The 15,585-nt window shown below is 38.2% G+C and overlaps 1 protein-coding gene across 2 annotated transcripts in view; it reads right to left on the bottom strand.

The window, feature by feature from the left end:
- Positions 1–15,585, bottom strand: part of LOC115253623 (semaphorin-2A) — a 453,840-nt gene that overhangs the window by 35,129 nt on the left and 403,126 nt on the right. For both annotated transcript variants that reach the window (XM_062852947.1, XM_062852946.1), the window contains exons 7-8: positions 12,624–12,761; positions 10,962–11,094 (exon numbers count right to left, since the gene is read on the bottom strand). In XM_062852947.1, the coding sequence (XP_062708931.1) occupies positions 10,962–11,094; positions 12,624–12,761 (271 nt within the window). The remainder of the gene's footprint in view (positions 1–10,961; positions 11,095–12,623; positions 12,762–15,585) is intronic.

Here is a 15,585-nt window from a genome sequence, read left to right as displayed (position 1 = left end):
GCGATCCCAACATTTTTAATAAAATTGTGCAGTTGTTATAGTGTCTATATAAACGAGCGATGGGTGTCAACATGCAAAATGGTATGATCCTCTCGGACGGATGCAGTTGGAAATGGCAGAGAAGCAGATATGCTGTAAAATGCGCGGAGGAGGAGGAGGTCATCCGGATCGTGATTTTATAGTGCAAAACAGTCATTTATACATTTGTATGTATCTGAATCGATAGAAATTAGGACTGATATGTAATAAAGTGTATTCAACTGGTATTTCTAGTCTTTGTTTTATTCATATGAAAAATAAACCAGGACTATAGCGTTCTAAAAAAAACAGGGGATTGAGGTTAGGTTAAAGCCAGAAGACGCGTACTGTAAAATTACGAGATCGCTGGAATCCAAATCGTGTAAAAATAAAAGGAAACCTAATTTTGTGTCATTTTGCTCGCTGCTATATGTCGGAGTTAAATGACACAAAATTACATTAGTTTTTCGAAGTGTGTAGTGTATGAAGCGTCGGTAATGGGGAAGGTTTAACCCCCAAACCAACCCCCCCTCCCCCTTGTGCACGGGCTTGACTCAAAGCTCTTAATTTTTATTTAGGTTACGTTCCAACTGGAACGAAACTTGCTTCCCAGCTAATGTTCACAAGGCATCTTCACAAGTAGAAGTGTCTCTCTATTTATCAGTCTATCTGATAAACGTACCTACTTGTCATTTCTGCGTTAAATGTGACTGCAATGCGCTTTGAGTATGAACTCTATTCAGTTTTCACAATACTTAGATAAAGCTTTATTCAACCGGCCTAAATATCTTGAGAGTCCGATGCAATATGTGACGCGAATATGCTGTTTAATATGAAAAATCTCTGGATGAGTGAAATGGTACAAACTGTTGTGATTGAGCTGTAAGACGGCGGTCGAGTGAGTCAGTAATGAGACAGTGAGTTGGTATTGAGTGAGTGAGTATGCAAAGTTCTCATTTTTCTTCCATTTTCAATGTTTATGTGATTTATGTGATTTATTATGTTAGTGAGGCCCAGCCCGTGCACAAGGGAGCGGTTTGGTCCATACACTGGCTCCCTTCCGCCTTTTGCCACAATCGAGAAAAACCTCTCCCTTGTCACCTTTCCTGTGCACGGGCCTGAGCGAGGTAGTGAGTCGGTAAGTGAGTGACTTGACGATTGTCTATTTCTTGGCATATGTAAAATTGAAGAGCTCATTCACTAGTTTACTTACTAACTATGTACCTCACTAATAATAGTGATTGATAGGCTCACTTATTCATTCTCTCCCCCCCCGCACCCACTCACTTATTAATTCACTTATTAACTAACCTACTAATTCACGAATGCATTTACGAACTACATCACTCACTATCTCGCCAACTCACGTATGCATGTACTAACTATCTCAATTACATTCACGAGTTTTTGCCTTGTAGTCTTAAATAATTGGCGTTGACTGAAATCAGATCATCAGCGACGTTTAAAGTAGTAATCATTCCCGGCAGGTATTCCTCCGTGCCAGAGGGAAATTCTCTAGAGACCGAATCACAAATAATGGCCCAAGTGTGTAGGAGACGGTGTGACCCCTTGAGACCCGACAGTGTTTGATTTGCTCATTCAAGCTCTAAGGAAGGTCCCATACCTGTACCGAAACGTAGGCGATTCTTTGAAATCAATCAATAAAGCCTGTATCCGCAATAATCGGGACACAGAAATACGGCTGTAGCTCTGTAATGAATCGGTAAAATTGGCCAAATAATTGACTGGGAACTCTCTGATATATTATTTGTGCCAAATTTAATAAAAATCGATGCATTACTTTTGACTGTGGATGAAAAACAAACAGACGTGGTTTCAAGCATTTTGTACTATCACGACTAATTTTCATTCGCATAATAGATGATTCTTTTACGCTACAGCTCAAAATTCCGTGATGATAATTATGACATATCGTTAGAAGTTATGATACTTATAGAGACACTTTTTTGCAAAATTTCATCAACTTTGATCAATTAGTTTGGAAGCTACAAGGGTTGATAGGGGTGAGTGCTAGTGAAAATTGTTCGTGCTTTTCATGTGCGATGTTTGCTTACTCATAACTTTTGAATTTCTCTGTCAATTTCCATGAAATTTTCACAAAAGATAGTTAATGATGTGTATATAATGCCTGCATAATTTGATAATTATTAGTATAGTACTTTCAGTAGTACAATCGAAACAATAAAGGGTGCTGACTTATTGCTGTCTGAGGAGCTAAAATCACGTTCAGTCCCAATACATATTTCGACTATAAAATTGTTGATAGTGCATCGATTTTTTTGAAATTTTGCCTATGCAACAAATGTAAATTAAGAAGTTTGTGTTCAAAATTTCAGTCATTTCCTTGGCCAAATTCAAAAGTTACAGCGCTGACAAGCAAAACTAGGGGATGTACAAAATTTAATGGCGCACATTCTATTCTTGTATTGCTACAACAATTGAAAAAAAAAAGCATTGCACCGATTCACATGAAATTTTGTAGGTGAAATAAACACACCTTAAGATGATATTTGGGCAAATTTGAACAATTTGAATGTATCTATTACATAGTTACAGCTGTATTTCTGCGTCCCGATTATTGCGGTTACAGGCTTTACTAGCTATTTACCCCTTTGACCCCAGGGATGGAACCGGATAAAACAAACGTGTCCAAGACCAGTGATGCTGCAACAGTAGTGGAAAACAATTCCGGCTCTAAAAGTTCATGACTGCAAGCCGTATACCCAAGAAATTTGAGAAGAAACCCGAGACATCATCATTCCTCATTCCTCATTCCTAACTAGGGAAGTCAACAATTATTGAAAAAATGTTGAACAACAACTTTCAGTAGACTTCATCAAGCGAAAAAATGAGTATTTAGTTGAGAATAATATACGTAAAAATTTCACCCAAAAGTCACGCTGGAAATACAACATTTATATGAACTGGGATTCGTGAAAACTTTTCGTCAAACGGGAAATTCTCCACTGGGTCACTGGGTGTTATGTGTGTTGTCCGTTGTCTAATGTTAGTGCTCGGTCAGTCTTAACAACCTCTGGTTGAAGACGGAGTAGTGTCTTTTTAAGACATTGGAAGGGTTTTTTTTTCATATGGCAAAAGGCGGAGGGGTGCCTAGTGCATTGAAAAGGGAGGGATTTAACCCCCAAACCCCTTCCTTGTACACGGGCTTGATTACAGGAGAATTTTTCACGCGAATATCTAGAGGAGTTTCGGAACGAATCTCTGAAACAATACTAATTAAAATTCGTTGAGAAACCCAGGGATATCCTTGATGAATTCTTGTAAAGATTACATTAAACAATTTTTGAAGCACACTACATTATTTTTTTCACGATTATTTCATGGTTCTATTTTACACGATTTTTTTTCAAAATTACGCGATGTGATTTTGGAAAGATTTTTCTCTTCTATTCGCTGTTCCTTTCCGACGGGGCTTAAATTTCTAGCAGAGATGTCTCTTATCATCCTTGAGACCCTGCCTAAATTTTAAGACGAAGAAAAAAGTAAAACCAGAATTTAGTGTATCTGCTAAGATTCCCTTGAAAAATGTCCCTTATTATATCAGGATGAGCCCAAGAAAATATAGATACATTTTTGAATATGCATGTTCATGAAAAAATCGTGATAATAAACAGTTGGAATAAAACTTGTAGGTATCCTTGAAGAAACAACGGAGAGGAATCCGTGTAGAATCCGGGGAGAAAAATCAGAAAGAATTGCGGGTGGCTCCCTGGAGGAACATTTGAAAAATTCCATATGAAAATCTTTTGTAAAATATTCCGTCACATCTTAAAGGAGACCATCGGATATGGCCAAACCATTATTCAGCAAGTCCATGCTTATGGTGACGGATCGATTACCGGTGAGTCCAGGAACATCATCGTCTTGTGCCTGCCACACGATATACACATACAAAACGATAATTGATAGAGGAAGCTCGTACTAAATACAATAACTGTGGAAGGGCGCATACAATACACCCGATTCTTTTTTTATTTTTTTGCAAGGGTCGTTTTTTGACAATAACACAGTCAATTTTGAATCAATTGATTTGTTTTTTTTTGTACACAGATAATAATATCGTACCAACATGTGTACACAACTTTATGATAATCGGTTAAAAATTGACTAAGTTATTGCAAATAAATACCCGTGCAAAAAAAAGAATCGGGTGTACTAAGCCGAGGAGCAGGCTTCGTACCATTTGAAGATAAGCGTTGTGAAGATGAACAAGAACATCTGGAAGAATCCCGTAAAGAAAGCTTAGTGGAATCACTGAGGAAATCCCGGTACGAATCCTTAGAGAAATTCAAAATAAAGAATCATACAAATTATGGGTGGTACCCCCAAATAACGCAACGCTTCAAGGGAGAGGATAAGGGGTGCATTCATGAAAGTGTGACGGTTCACATAAATACTTTGGAGGCCCTACACAATAAGTGTGACTAGGGCTAGAACCAGGCGAAGGAAAGTTGAAATTTTTAGTTTTTTTTGCTTGACTTTGTTAATGGACGACCCCACGTAAAAAAGCCTTAGTAACACATACTAGTTCACATACGACTGCCATAAACTGCTTTAGATTAACGATAAGCATCAATAATGGAAATTAAATATATTCCTTAATTTCATCACTGTATCTGTTTCATCTTTGGGGTGTTCGGATCGAATTATTGATCATTACTCATTTTTGCTTGTTTTTGCCCCTGAAACTTTCCCCTTACTCCTCCACTGGAACCAACGCACTCCAAACGCTTTCGGCAACAATGGGAAAGACATTAACCGGTACAAATCAGTCCGTTACAGGATCCCCTTTAACCGACTTTCTTTATTGCTGGTTTAGGTGGCAGCGTTTCCCATCGGCAGCCAGGCGTTACCCAGTAGCAGTTCCTTAGAGGTGGATGTGCATTGCCTCACACATCAACCCACCCCAAGGGCGTAGCCAGAGGGGGGCCGTGGCCCCCCCCTGACCGAGCAACTATATTTTAACTTAACCGAAAAACTTTGATGATCAGAGCTGTTTTTGACTAGTAAAAATAAAATTCTCCTGCATCCTCGTTTTTTTTTTTTTAATGTTTGCAGGAATTCCTTCGGAAATTCTTGGAGCAATATCTTCGAAAATTCCTGAGGGTATTCCTTCGGAAATACCTGGAGGAATTCCTTTGGAAATTCCTGAAGGAATTCCATCCAAAATTTCTGGAGGAATCGCTTCGCAAATTCTTGGAAGAATTCCTGAAGGAATTCCTTCGGAAATTCCTGAAGAAATTCCTTCGGAAATTCCTGAAGGATTCCTTCGGAAATTCCTGGAGCAATTCCTTCGGAAATTCCTTGGGCATTTCTTTGGAAAAATCTTGGATGAATACCTTCGGAGATTCCTGGAGGAATTCTTTCAGAAATCCATAGAGAAATTCGTGAGGAAATCCTTAGGTGAATTCCTTACGAAATTCCTGGACAAAATAATTCCAAACTTCCTGGAGGAATGCTTTTGGAAATTCCTGGAGAAATTTCTTCGGAAATTGCTGGACGAATGTCATTGAAAATTCCTGGAGGAATTCCTTCGGAAATTCCAGGAGGAATTCCTTCGAAAATTCCTGGAGGAATTCTTTCAGAAATTTCGGGAGGAATTCCTTCGGAAATTGCTGGACGAATTCCTTTGGAATTCCAGGAGGAATTCCTTTAGGAATTCCTGGAGGAATTCTGTCGGAAATTCCGGGAGGAATTCGTTCGGAAATTGCTGGACGAATTTCATTGGAAATTCCAGGAGGAATTCCTTCGGAAATTCCTGCAATAATTTCTTCGGGAATTACTGGAGGAATTCCTTCGGGAATTGCTGGACGAATTCCTTTGGAGCTTCCCGGAGGAATTCATTCGGAAATTCCAGGAGAAAATCCTTTAGGAATTCCTGGAGGAATTCTTTCGGAAATTCCTGAAGGAATTCCATCGGAAACTGCTGGACGAATTCCATTGGAAAATCCTGGAGGAATTCCTTCCAAAATTCTTGGAGGAATCCCTTCGCAAAATCCTAGAAGAATTCCTTCGGAAATTTCTGGAGAAATTCCATCGGAAATTCCTGAAGGACTTCGTTCGGAAATTACTGGAGGAATTCCATTGAAAATTCCTTGGCGAGGTCCTTCGAAAAATCTTGGATGAATACTTTCGGAAATTTCTGGAGGAATTCTTTCAGAAATTCCGGGAGAAACTCCTTCGGAAATTGCTAGACGAATTCTTTTGGAGATTCCTGGAGGAAGTCATTCGGAAATTCCAGAAGGAATTTCTTTAGGAATTCCTCTAGGAATTCTTTCGGAAATTCCGGGAGGAATTGCTTCGGAAATTCCTGAAGCAATTCCTTCAAAAAATCTCAATCAAAAATTCCTGGAGGATTTCTTTCGGAAATTCCAGGAGGGATTCCTTCGGAAATTGCTGGACGATTTCGTTTGAAGATTCATGGAGGAATTCCTTTGGAAATTCCTACAGGAGTTCTTTCGGAAATTCTCAGCGGAATTTCTTCGGAAATTCCTGGAGAAATCCCTCCGGAATCTCTTGGATGCATTCCTTCTGAAATTCGTGGAGCAACTATTTCGAAAATTCCTGGAGGAATTCCTTTGGAAATTTTTGGATGAATTTCTTTAAAAATTCCCGGAGGAATTCCATTGGAAATTCCTGGAGGAATTCCTTTGGAAATTCCTTCAGAAATTCCTGGAAAAACTCTTTTGGAAATTCCTGAAGGATTTTTTTTTTGAAATTCTAGGAAGAATTCCTTCAGAAATTCCAGGAGAAATTCTGTCGGAAATTCCTGAAGAAATTCCTTTCGAAATTTCCAAAGGAATTTCTCCATGAATTTCCGATGTAATTCCACCAGGAATTTTGCGAAGGAATTCCTTCAGGATTTTCCGAATGAATTCCTCAATGTATTTCCGAGATAATTCCTCCAGGAATTTCCGTGGCAATTCCCCCAGAAATTTCCGAGGGAAATCCTCCAGGAACTTGCGGAGAAATTCCTCCAGGAAATTTCGGAAAAAATCCTCACAAATTTCTGGAGGAATTACTCTAGGAATTTCCGGAGGAATTCCTCCAGGAATTTCCGAAGGAATTCTTCCAGGAATTTTCAAGGGAATTCCTCTTGGAATTTTCAAAGGATTTCCTCCTGGAATTTCCGAAGGAATTACTCATGAATGTCTGAAGAAATCCCTCTATGAATTTTCGAAGGAATTCCTCCATGAATTGCCTAACAAGTTCCTCCAGGAATTCTGCCAAGGAATTTCTGAAGGATTTTCCGAAAGAATGCCTCCATGAATTTCCGAAGGAATTTCTCCAGAAATTTTCCGACGGAATTCCTCTACAAATTTCCGAAGAAATTCCTCGAGAAATTTCCGGAGGAATTCCTCCAAGAATTTCCGAAGAAATTCTTCTAGGAATTATCAAAGGCATTCCTCCTGGAATTTTTAAAGGATGACCTCCTGGAATTTCCGAAGGAATTCCTCCATGAATGTCCGAAGGAATTCCTCCATGAATTGCCAAATGAGTTTGCGAAGGAATTTCTAAAGAATTTTCCGAAGGAATTCCTACATGAATTTCCAAAGGAATTCCTCCAGAAATTTTCCGACGGAATCCCTCCACGAATTTCCGAAGAAATTCCTCGAGGAATTTCTGGAGGAATTCCTCCAGGAAATACCGAAGGAATTCCTCCATGAATTTCCGCAGGAATTCCTCCAGGAATTTTCCGAAAGAATTCATTCGCGAATTTCTGAAGAAATTCCTCCACGAATTTTCAAAGGAAATTCCTCCATGATTTTAAAGACACGGACACGTTTAATGCTTCCAGTGAGCTTTTCGCTCTTTGAAGGAAGCACGACACTAGACAACGGACTAGCATGCAACGCCCAGTGGCACAGCCAAAAACTTTTCCTGACAGCTGCGGCGGGAATCGAACCCGCGCTCCTCAGCACGATGCGACTAAGAGCTTGGTGACCCTAACCGCACGACCACGGAGCCGCACAAAAGGAATTTCCGAAAGAATTCCATTATAAATTTCCGAAGGAATCCCTTCAGGAATTTCCGAAGGAAATCATCCAGCAATTTCAGAAGGAATTCCTTCTGGAATTTCCTAGGGAATTCCTGCAGTAATTTCCGGTGGAATTTCCTAGGGAATTCCTGCAGTAATTTCCGGTGGAATTCCTCCAGGGATTTTCAAAGGAATTTCACCTGGAATTTTCAAAGGATTTCCTGCCGGAATTTCCGAAGGAATTCTTTCATGAATGTCCGAAGGAATTCCACCACGAATTTCCGAAAGAATTTCTCCAGGATCGAATTTCCGAAAGAGTTCCTCCATAAATTTCAGAAGGAATTCCTCCAGGACTTTTGCGAAGGAATCGCTCAACGATTTTCTGAAGGAATTCCTCCATGAATTTCCGAAGGAATTCCTCCAGAAATTTCAGAAAGGAATTTCTCCAGGTATTTCCGAAGAACTTCCTCTAGGAATTCCAGAAGGAAATCCTCCACGAATTCTCGAAGGAATTCCTCCAAGAATTTCCGAGGGAATTCCTCCAGGATTTTCCCGAAGAATTCCTCCATGAGTTTCCGGAGGAGTTTGTCCAGGAATTTCCGTAGGAATTCCTCCAGGAATTTTCAAAGGAATTTCTCTTGGGATTTTCAAAGGATTTTCTCCTGAATTTCCAAAGGAATTCCTCTTCGAATTTCCAAACAAATCCCTTCCGGAATTTCCAAAGAAATTTCTTATGAATTTGCCTTGAAATACCTCCAAAAATTTTTGACGGTTGTCCTCAAAAAATTTCCTTAGGATTTTCTCACATAATCCCCAAACGTGTTTATGAAGGAATGTTTGAAGAAGTTTGTCGAGTTTTCGTAGGAGTTTCGCAATACATTTTTGAAGGAATTTCCGAAGAAACTTCTCAAGGATCTTTCGCTGGAATTCCTTGAGGAATTTCGTAAAGATTTATAAAAAAAAACGGATAAATTCCTCAACGAACTTATCAAACAATTTCTCACGAAATTTCCGAAGGTATTCCATAAGACATTTCAGACATATGTAAAAAAAAAAATCCAAACGAACTCCTTTAACAATTTCCGAATTTTTCTTATCAAGGCATTTTTAAAGGAATTCTTCAAAGAATTTCCGAATTTTTTATTTCCTCTAGAAAATAAAAAATCACAAAAAGCATTTCTTCAGGAATTTCCGAAATATTTTCTCAAGGAAGTTTTGAAAGATTTTTAAAGAAATTCCTTATGGAATTTCAGAAGCGATATCTCATGAGACTTTTAGTGGATTTTTTTCAATATTTTCGAAAGAATTGCTTCAGGAATTTGGGAAGGAATTCTCACAAAAATTTCCGGATGAATTCCTCCAAGAATTTTTGAAGGAATTTTCGGAAGCATTCTTCACGAAAACTCCGAAGGAGTTCCTCAAGGAATATTCTAAATCTATTTCAAAGAAATTTCCCAAGGAATTCCCGAAGAATCTGCTAAAGAAAATCGTAGAAGAACTCTCGATGGAATGTCTTATGGAATTTCTCAAGGAGCTTTAGAAATTTCTGAAGAATTTGTCAAGGAATTTCCAGTGGAATTCCTTAAGGATTTTCGAAATAAATTCCTGAAATTATTTTTTAATTGATTCCTTTAAACATTTCCGAATGCATTCCTCTAGCAACTTCCAAAGATATTCCTCCAGGAATTTCCGAAGGAATTCCTTTAGAAATTTTCAAAGATTTTTTTCCGGTTATTCCGAAGGAATTTATCAAAGGATTTTTCGAAGAAATTTCTCCAAAAAATTCTTAGGGTATTCCTCAAGGAAAAGAATCTTAGTTTGATTGGAATTTTTGAAAGAATTCCCGGAGAAATTCTTAAAGTATTTTCTGGAGCTTCTCAAACGGATTTCTGGTGGAATTAAGAATGATATTTGTAAAGAATTACTAGGGAAATTCTCAAAAGAATGCATGGTGAAATTCGTAATAAAACTTCTGGTGGAATTATTGAAGAAATTTCTGAAGGTATTCCCAACGGAATTACTGCAAGTTTTCGAAGGTAATTTCTGCTGGAATATCTACATTAAAAAACCTGGAAAAATATCAAAGAAATTTCTGGAGAAACTGCTGGATAAATTCAAATTCATGATGGCATTTGTTAAGAAATTCCTGGATATTGCTCCAGGGCTTCTTCTTATAATCCTGAGGAATTCCTCAGGATTATACTGCCCATAATCGCATAGCAGTAACATTCGACAGAAGTAAGCATTGAAGAAAATGGGACCCAAAGTTGCAAATTTTAATAGTATGGGAATGAACCGAAATTGTAAACATTTTTTATTTATTCGTAATCAACTGTTTAGCAACAAGATCTTCTACAGCACTTCTTGTATGCTGGACCTATTGTCAGAAAATAAAGCGGACTTAAGTATGATTGATGACACGCATTAAAACCAGTCTATTTTTCCAGTGTGACTGTTATGCGGTCATATCGGTTAATGATGGCCGATGAGACAAAACGACTTGATGTTTATTTCACAAATCCTAGAACAAACATGAAAATTTTATTCAGGTAGTCGAAAGAACTTGTAATTTGATGATGATCCCCGATATTAAGTCAATAACAGCAAAATATGCAAATGTTACAATTATGCGATCATAGGCAGTATAATCATATATGATTCTTCCATTGAACCATTCCTGTTAATCACCCATATTTCATACTTCACTTTTATTTTTTTTAAATGATGAAGTATTTAAACTCCTTGTTACTGCAAAGTAGTTTTCAGTGTAAGGGTGCTCGCCCCCCTCTGGCCGAAAAGCTGGCTACGCCCTTGACCCACCCACATACCTACGTACCTACACGTGTGCTGGCGGCTGTGCCAACCAACCATTCATGCTCCGGTAGAAGAGACCCGTAAGATTAGGACCATAAATTATACTCACTATCAAGCCACTTGGAGTCGTATTTCAGGGTGCGCTTAAAGTTGAACACCTTCTTGCCGGTTGTCATGTTGTACAGATCGGTCCGGAATATCACCGTGTCGGCTTTGGTGAATTCTGCATTCGTGCCGGAGTACTGCGGAGGAGAGTTTTTGGAAAACGGTGGAGAAAATGGATCGTGTTAGTGCTGTGTTGGTTGATTGTGAAAGGCGATGCTAATAGATGGGTCTGTTGCTGCCGGGAACTGTCAAGGTAGTTATTGAAATACCTACGTCTGTTGGTTACTTTAATATGGGAATGTTTACGATCCTGATATAAAAATTGTAATATGCATTGGCATCATTTCTACCGTTTAAAGAACGAGAATAAAATTTTATTTCAATACTTTAGGCCGATGCAAATATTATTTTTCTTTTATGTCCGAGACCTCTCATCGGTTACGAGGGGGGGGACAAAAATAAATAAAGAACAAACGAAAAAAAACTATTGAAAAATTACAAATTTTACCAACTATTGAAAAAATATTTTTCAACTATTGAAAAATAGTTGCTTGTAAACATTTTTTCTATTGAAAATGGAGTCATGGGACGCCATGTTTTTTTTTCGCCCCTTCAATATTTCGGGATTTTTGAAGGGGGGGGTGACATAAAACAAATTAAATATTTGCATCGGCCTTATTAAACGATATTCAATAAACATTGTTTGCTCGAATAACAACAAACGAGCAAATAATTTGTTGAAAACCGTGGAATTGGTATAAGGAATAATCAGTAATTTATAAAACTTTCGTTCCAAGAAATTCAGAAACGTTCTCATTCATCTGCCGGGCACGTAGTTCAACAACTTTCTTATGTGTTGGACAATTTAAGTTTCTGGTATCTTTCTACATCTTACATTCGTAATTAGCATGAGAAGGATCTTTACAATCGAAAAAGAATCATTAGGTAGAAATCAAGCGATAAAAAGTGCTGTTGTCGGTGGAGCACTAACAAGTTTTTTTTATTGCTTCAGGTGGTAAATATCTTCCATCAGCAGTTTGTAGTCCACATAGCATGAAAATGCAATGTAAACTGAGAAGCTAACAATCGCGCCATAATTTGTGCTGCGATCATAACTTTATATTGTGGAAATGCTTTGAATTTGCATTCAACAATCGTAAACTGTGAATGGATTCCCAGTACTCCGATGAATTTTTAAACATTGCAGAACACAAACAAAATGTTATATATCAATAAAGAAAGAGCTGCAATTTTTGGGCATCGATCGTCTCTATTGTCCTAGAACAAATCACAAAACAATTCCATCCTATGCGAAGTCAATTTCCGGTGAAACAACGGTATAAACTCCCGAAAAAACCTTCCCAACAATTGATGGTTTTCACGAACGTTTCGAAAAATTTATTTCCGAATAGTTTATTTTAGTTTTCACCACGTATATATTCTCACTCGGCGGCGATTTATTGCCACGAGCCGCGGATTTCGTTGTTGCGGAATTTTTCCTCCGTTTTTGTTTGCAACTTTCGTCATGAACCGCGGCTATCAATTCAATAGCACTAATGGACGTGTGCACCCTCCCCCGCCCCGCTCAGCTCCCGGCGGCAGACGGAAATTCATCCGGACCGGACGACCCATAGCCATCGCAGTCCAACCGACATAATTCACTTACCAGTGCGGGTAAATCTCCGGGATTGCCCTGGTGCACGTAGATGGCCGTAGAGTTGTCCAGCGGGTCGTACGGACACTTGGCGATGCCCAGCCCGATTCCGGGCACGAATTCCGACCGTGATAGATGGGTGAGGTTGGACTGTGGAAAAAAGTAAATAAGCAAAGTTTGAAATTTTTATTATCGAGTTCTTTCACGGATTGACCGTTGTTGTCGTCGTTGGGCATTGGGTCTATTCACTGGATTTGGAGAGGTTTTTTATTCTGCGCAGTGCTCGAACACTATGTGGGATGATTGTATTTGAATGGATTGATCATAGAGAAATACAGTTGCTGCTGCTAAATGGAGAATGCAATTGGATGTGATTCGGATGGTTATTGATAAACTAATGGAGCAGCAGGGCACCACAATGGGTGCAACTGTCAGGAAGGGTATGTGGTATACTATGGGTTATTCTTCTAATGATGCTTTGGAATGGAATTCCGCAAAATGCCATAAAATTCCACGAATTCAATCAATGCAACAATACTATTGCGTAGGGTAGGGCCGATGGTTGGATAAGCTGAATTACTTTGAGCAGATTCAAAGCCATTATTTTATGGATAACCTAAAGCTTAAAAGGTTTATCAATTTAAACTCATTTCAACAGTAACTCGATTAAAAACTGCTCTGAACTCTTGCCCTTCTTTTATCTTATATTATTCTTGCCATTCAATTTCCATGGCAATCCTGCTACATACTAAACACTGTTATTTAATCTTGTCTGACGTTTCGGTCACATTTGGGACCATCCTCAGGAACTCAATTATTACAGATTCTTCGTCCAGCATGTTTTGTCTAACAAAGGTTGTCCAGCGGTATGAATTTTCCCTCACAGCAGTTAACGTTTGGGACTCGGTAACTGTGGAAAACCCCTTCCGGGATTTTACCGCTCTGGAATTTGACACCTCGCGCTTGATCGTAAAAAGCAATGGTGATCGATCAAGCGCGAAGTGTCAAATTCCAGAGCGGTAAAATTTCGGAAGGGTTTCAAATGGGATGATTTCAAATGTGACCGCAACGTCGGACAACATTAAATAACAGTATTTGAATTTTGTTAAGACTGAAAAAGCCTAGAAAAAGGCCTATTTTCAAGTTACCTCGATTACTTCAAAACCTTACATAGATACTGTCTTCAGCAAAGTTATTCAAAAGCCCAAAAGCAACAACTTTACTGAAGGCGGCATTTTTGTAGGTGTTCTGGTTTTGGGGATATCGAGGTGAATCAGGGTGATTCTATATTGTTACAATACTTTTTGTTAGTCTATACTTATAACGGGTAGTGTAAGTGTTATAATTATCGTATTAATTTAACTCAAACTGGTATCCTTAAAAAATTGTGCGAAGTACGGCAGTTCATCAGGCCGTCCTTTATTTGCCTAAATTGGAAATGCTAAGATCTACATTAGAAAATGATGTTTTTCGCTAAAAAAAAAAGATCATGTCAAAATTGAAGGCTGTATCTCAAGGCTCAAGTTCTCAAAAAATGTGGGGGGGCTCAAAAACATGACATATTTGACAAAATATGACATATGTTTGACGAAAAAATACCAAATTCTAATAAAACTAATGGTTTGATGATCCTCAATGGTCAAAATAGTGCTAAGAACAAGGCTAAAAAATGCGATAAAGTTTGATAAGTTTTCTTTGTATTTATTTTTTTAAATTTATTTAGAAGAACAATATTTTATAAGGTGATACGGGATGCCGTGTTAATTTTGCTATCTTCCGTCTCTTTCATCATCATTACCCTGAAAACTTTGACGATGCACATCTCCAGTTTCTATGAACTGGTCTAACTGAAAACTTTGTCGATTGTTTATCACATGTACGAACGATTCATTTTCTAGCCCATTTCGTGCAGTAGAACTCTTCAAAGTTAGAGAGCAATGATTGATGATTTTGATGACGTCCCGTAAAGCCTTAAACCAAGTGATTTTTATTCCGCACTCGTTATTATATTCAGAATATCACAAAATCGCTTCTGTGATGTGATTTTAAGTTTTTTTTTGACTAATATGTAAAGAAAATGTTACCTTTGTGAGTTTCACAATTTCTGCGCTTTTCAAAACAAAAACCCAGATTAATTCACCTAGTGGTGATAGTGCCTTTCTCGTCGAATATGTACTGATAAACTTTTCTTCGACGTTAGCCAAAATGTTCCTGAATCCTGAATACACTTTACACTAGCAACAATTTTAACAAAGCCATCATCGATTTTCGAAACTTATTGATGATACATATTCCGATAATAAGTTCAACAACAAAACAGAGCAGAAAAAGATCAGACCTCTCAGTCGACTGCTTGACCACCTTAACCCTAGTCGTGTATTGGGGTCATTGTGACCCCATTCCATCCACTACGGCAGCGGGGTGAGCGTCAGCTAATGCTTGAAGAAGGTTAACTTTATTCACAATCACAGATCACTTTGTGATCTTCGCCAATGTTTATTTTAGCACACTTTAAGCTATATTTTATTATCATTGATAACACGATTCATGTAAAATTTGACCTTCCTACGAGGAAAATGCAGAAAATGTAGATTTTCCATTCAAATTTCAATCGCAATGAGAAGGCTCAACCAGCCGCACCTAAATTGTGAGCAGTAATTTTAGAAGCATAAGGAGATTGGAGATTGAAAAACTGTATAAGGTTGATGCGATTAAATTATATTTTTATATAAAACGTTGATCCATCCTACTATACATTTACACCGCAGGAATCTGAAATGGTGTGATTTGAAGAGATCGCTTTGGTCACGATTTCGTTCTCTCGCATATATGAAGACTTTGATCATTTCTTCAATTATAATCTTACCCAACGTTTACATGCTATCAAAAAAGCCACAATTTGATTTATCGCTTTGACATTTATTTTGTTAACCTTTATAACTCCGCTATTTGATGTGCAGCTTGCATGGGTTTG

This window comes from Aedes albopictus, chromosome 2 (genome assembly GCF_035046485.1).
Source record: "Aedes albopictus strain Foshan chromosome 2, AalbF5, whole genome shotgun sequence".
NCBI classification, from domain to species: Eukaryota; Metazoa; Arthropoda; class Insecta; order Diptera; family Culicidae; genus Aedes; species Aedes albopictus.
This window is presented reverse-complemented; position numbering and strand designations above follow the sequence as displayed.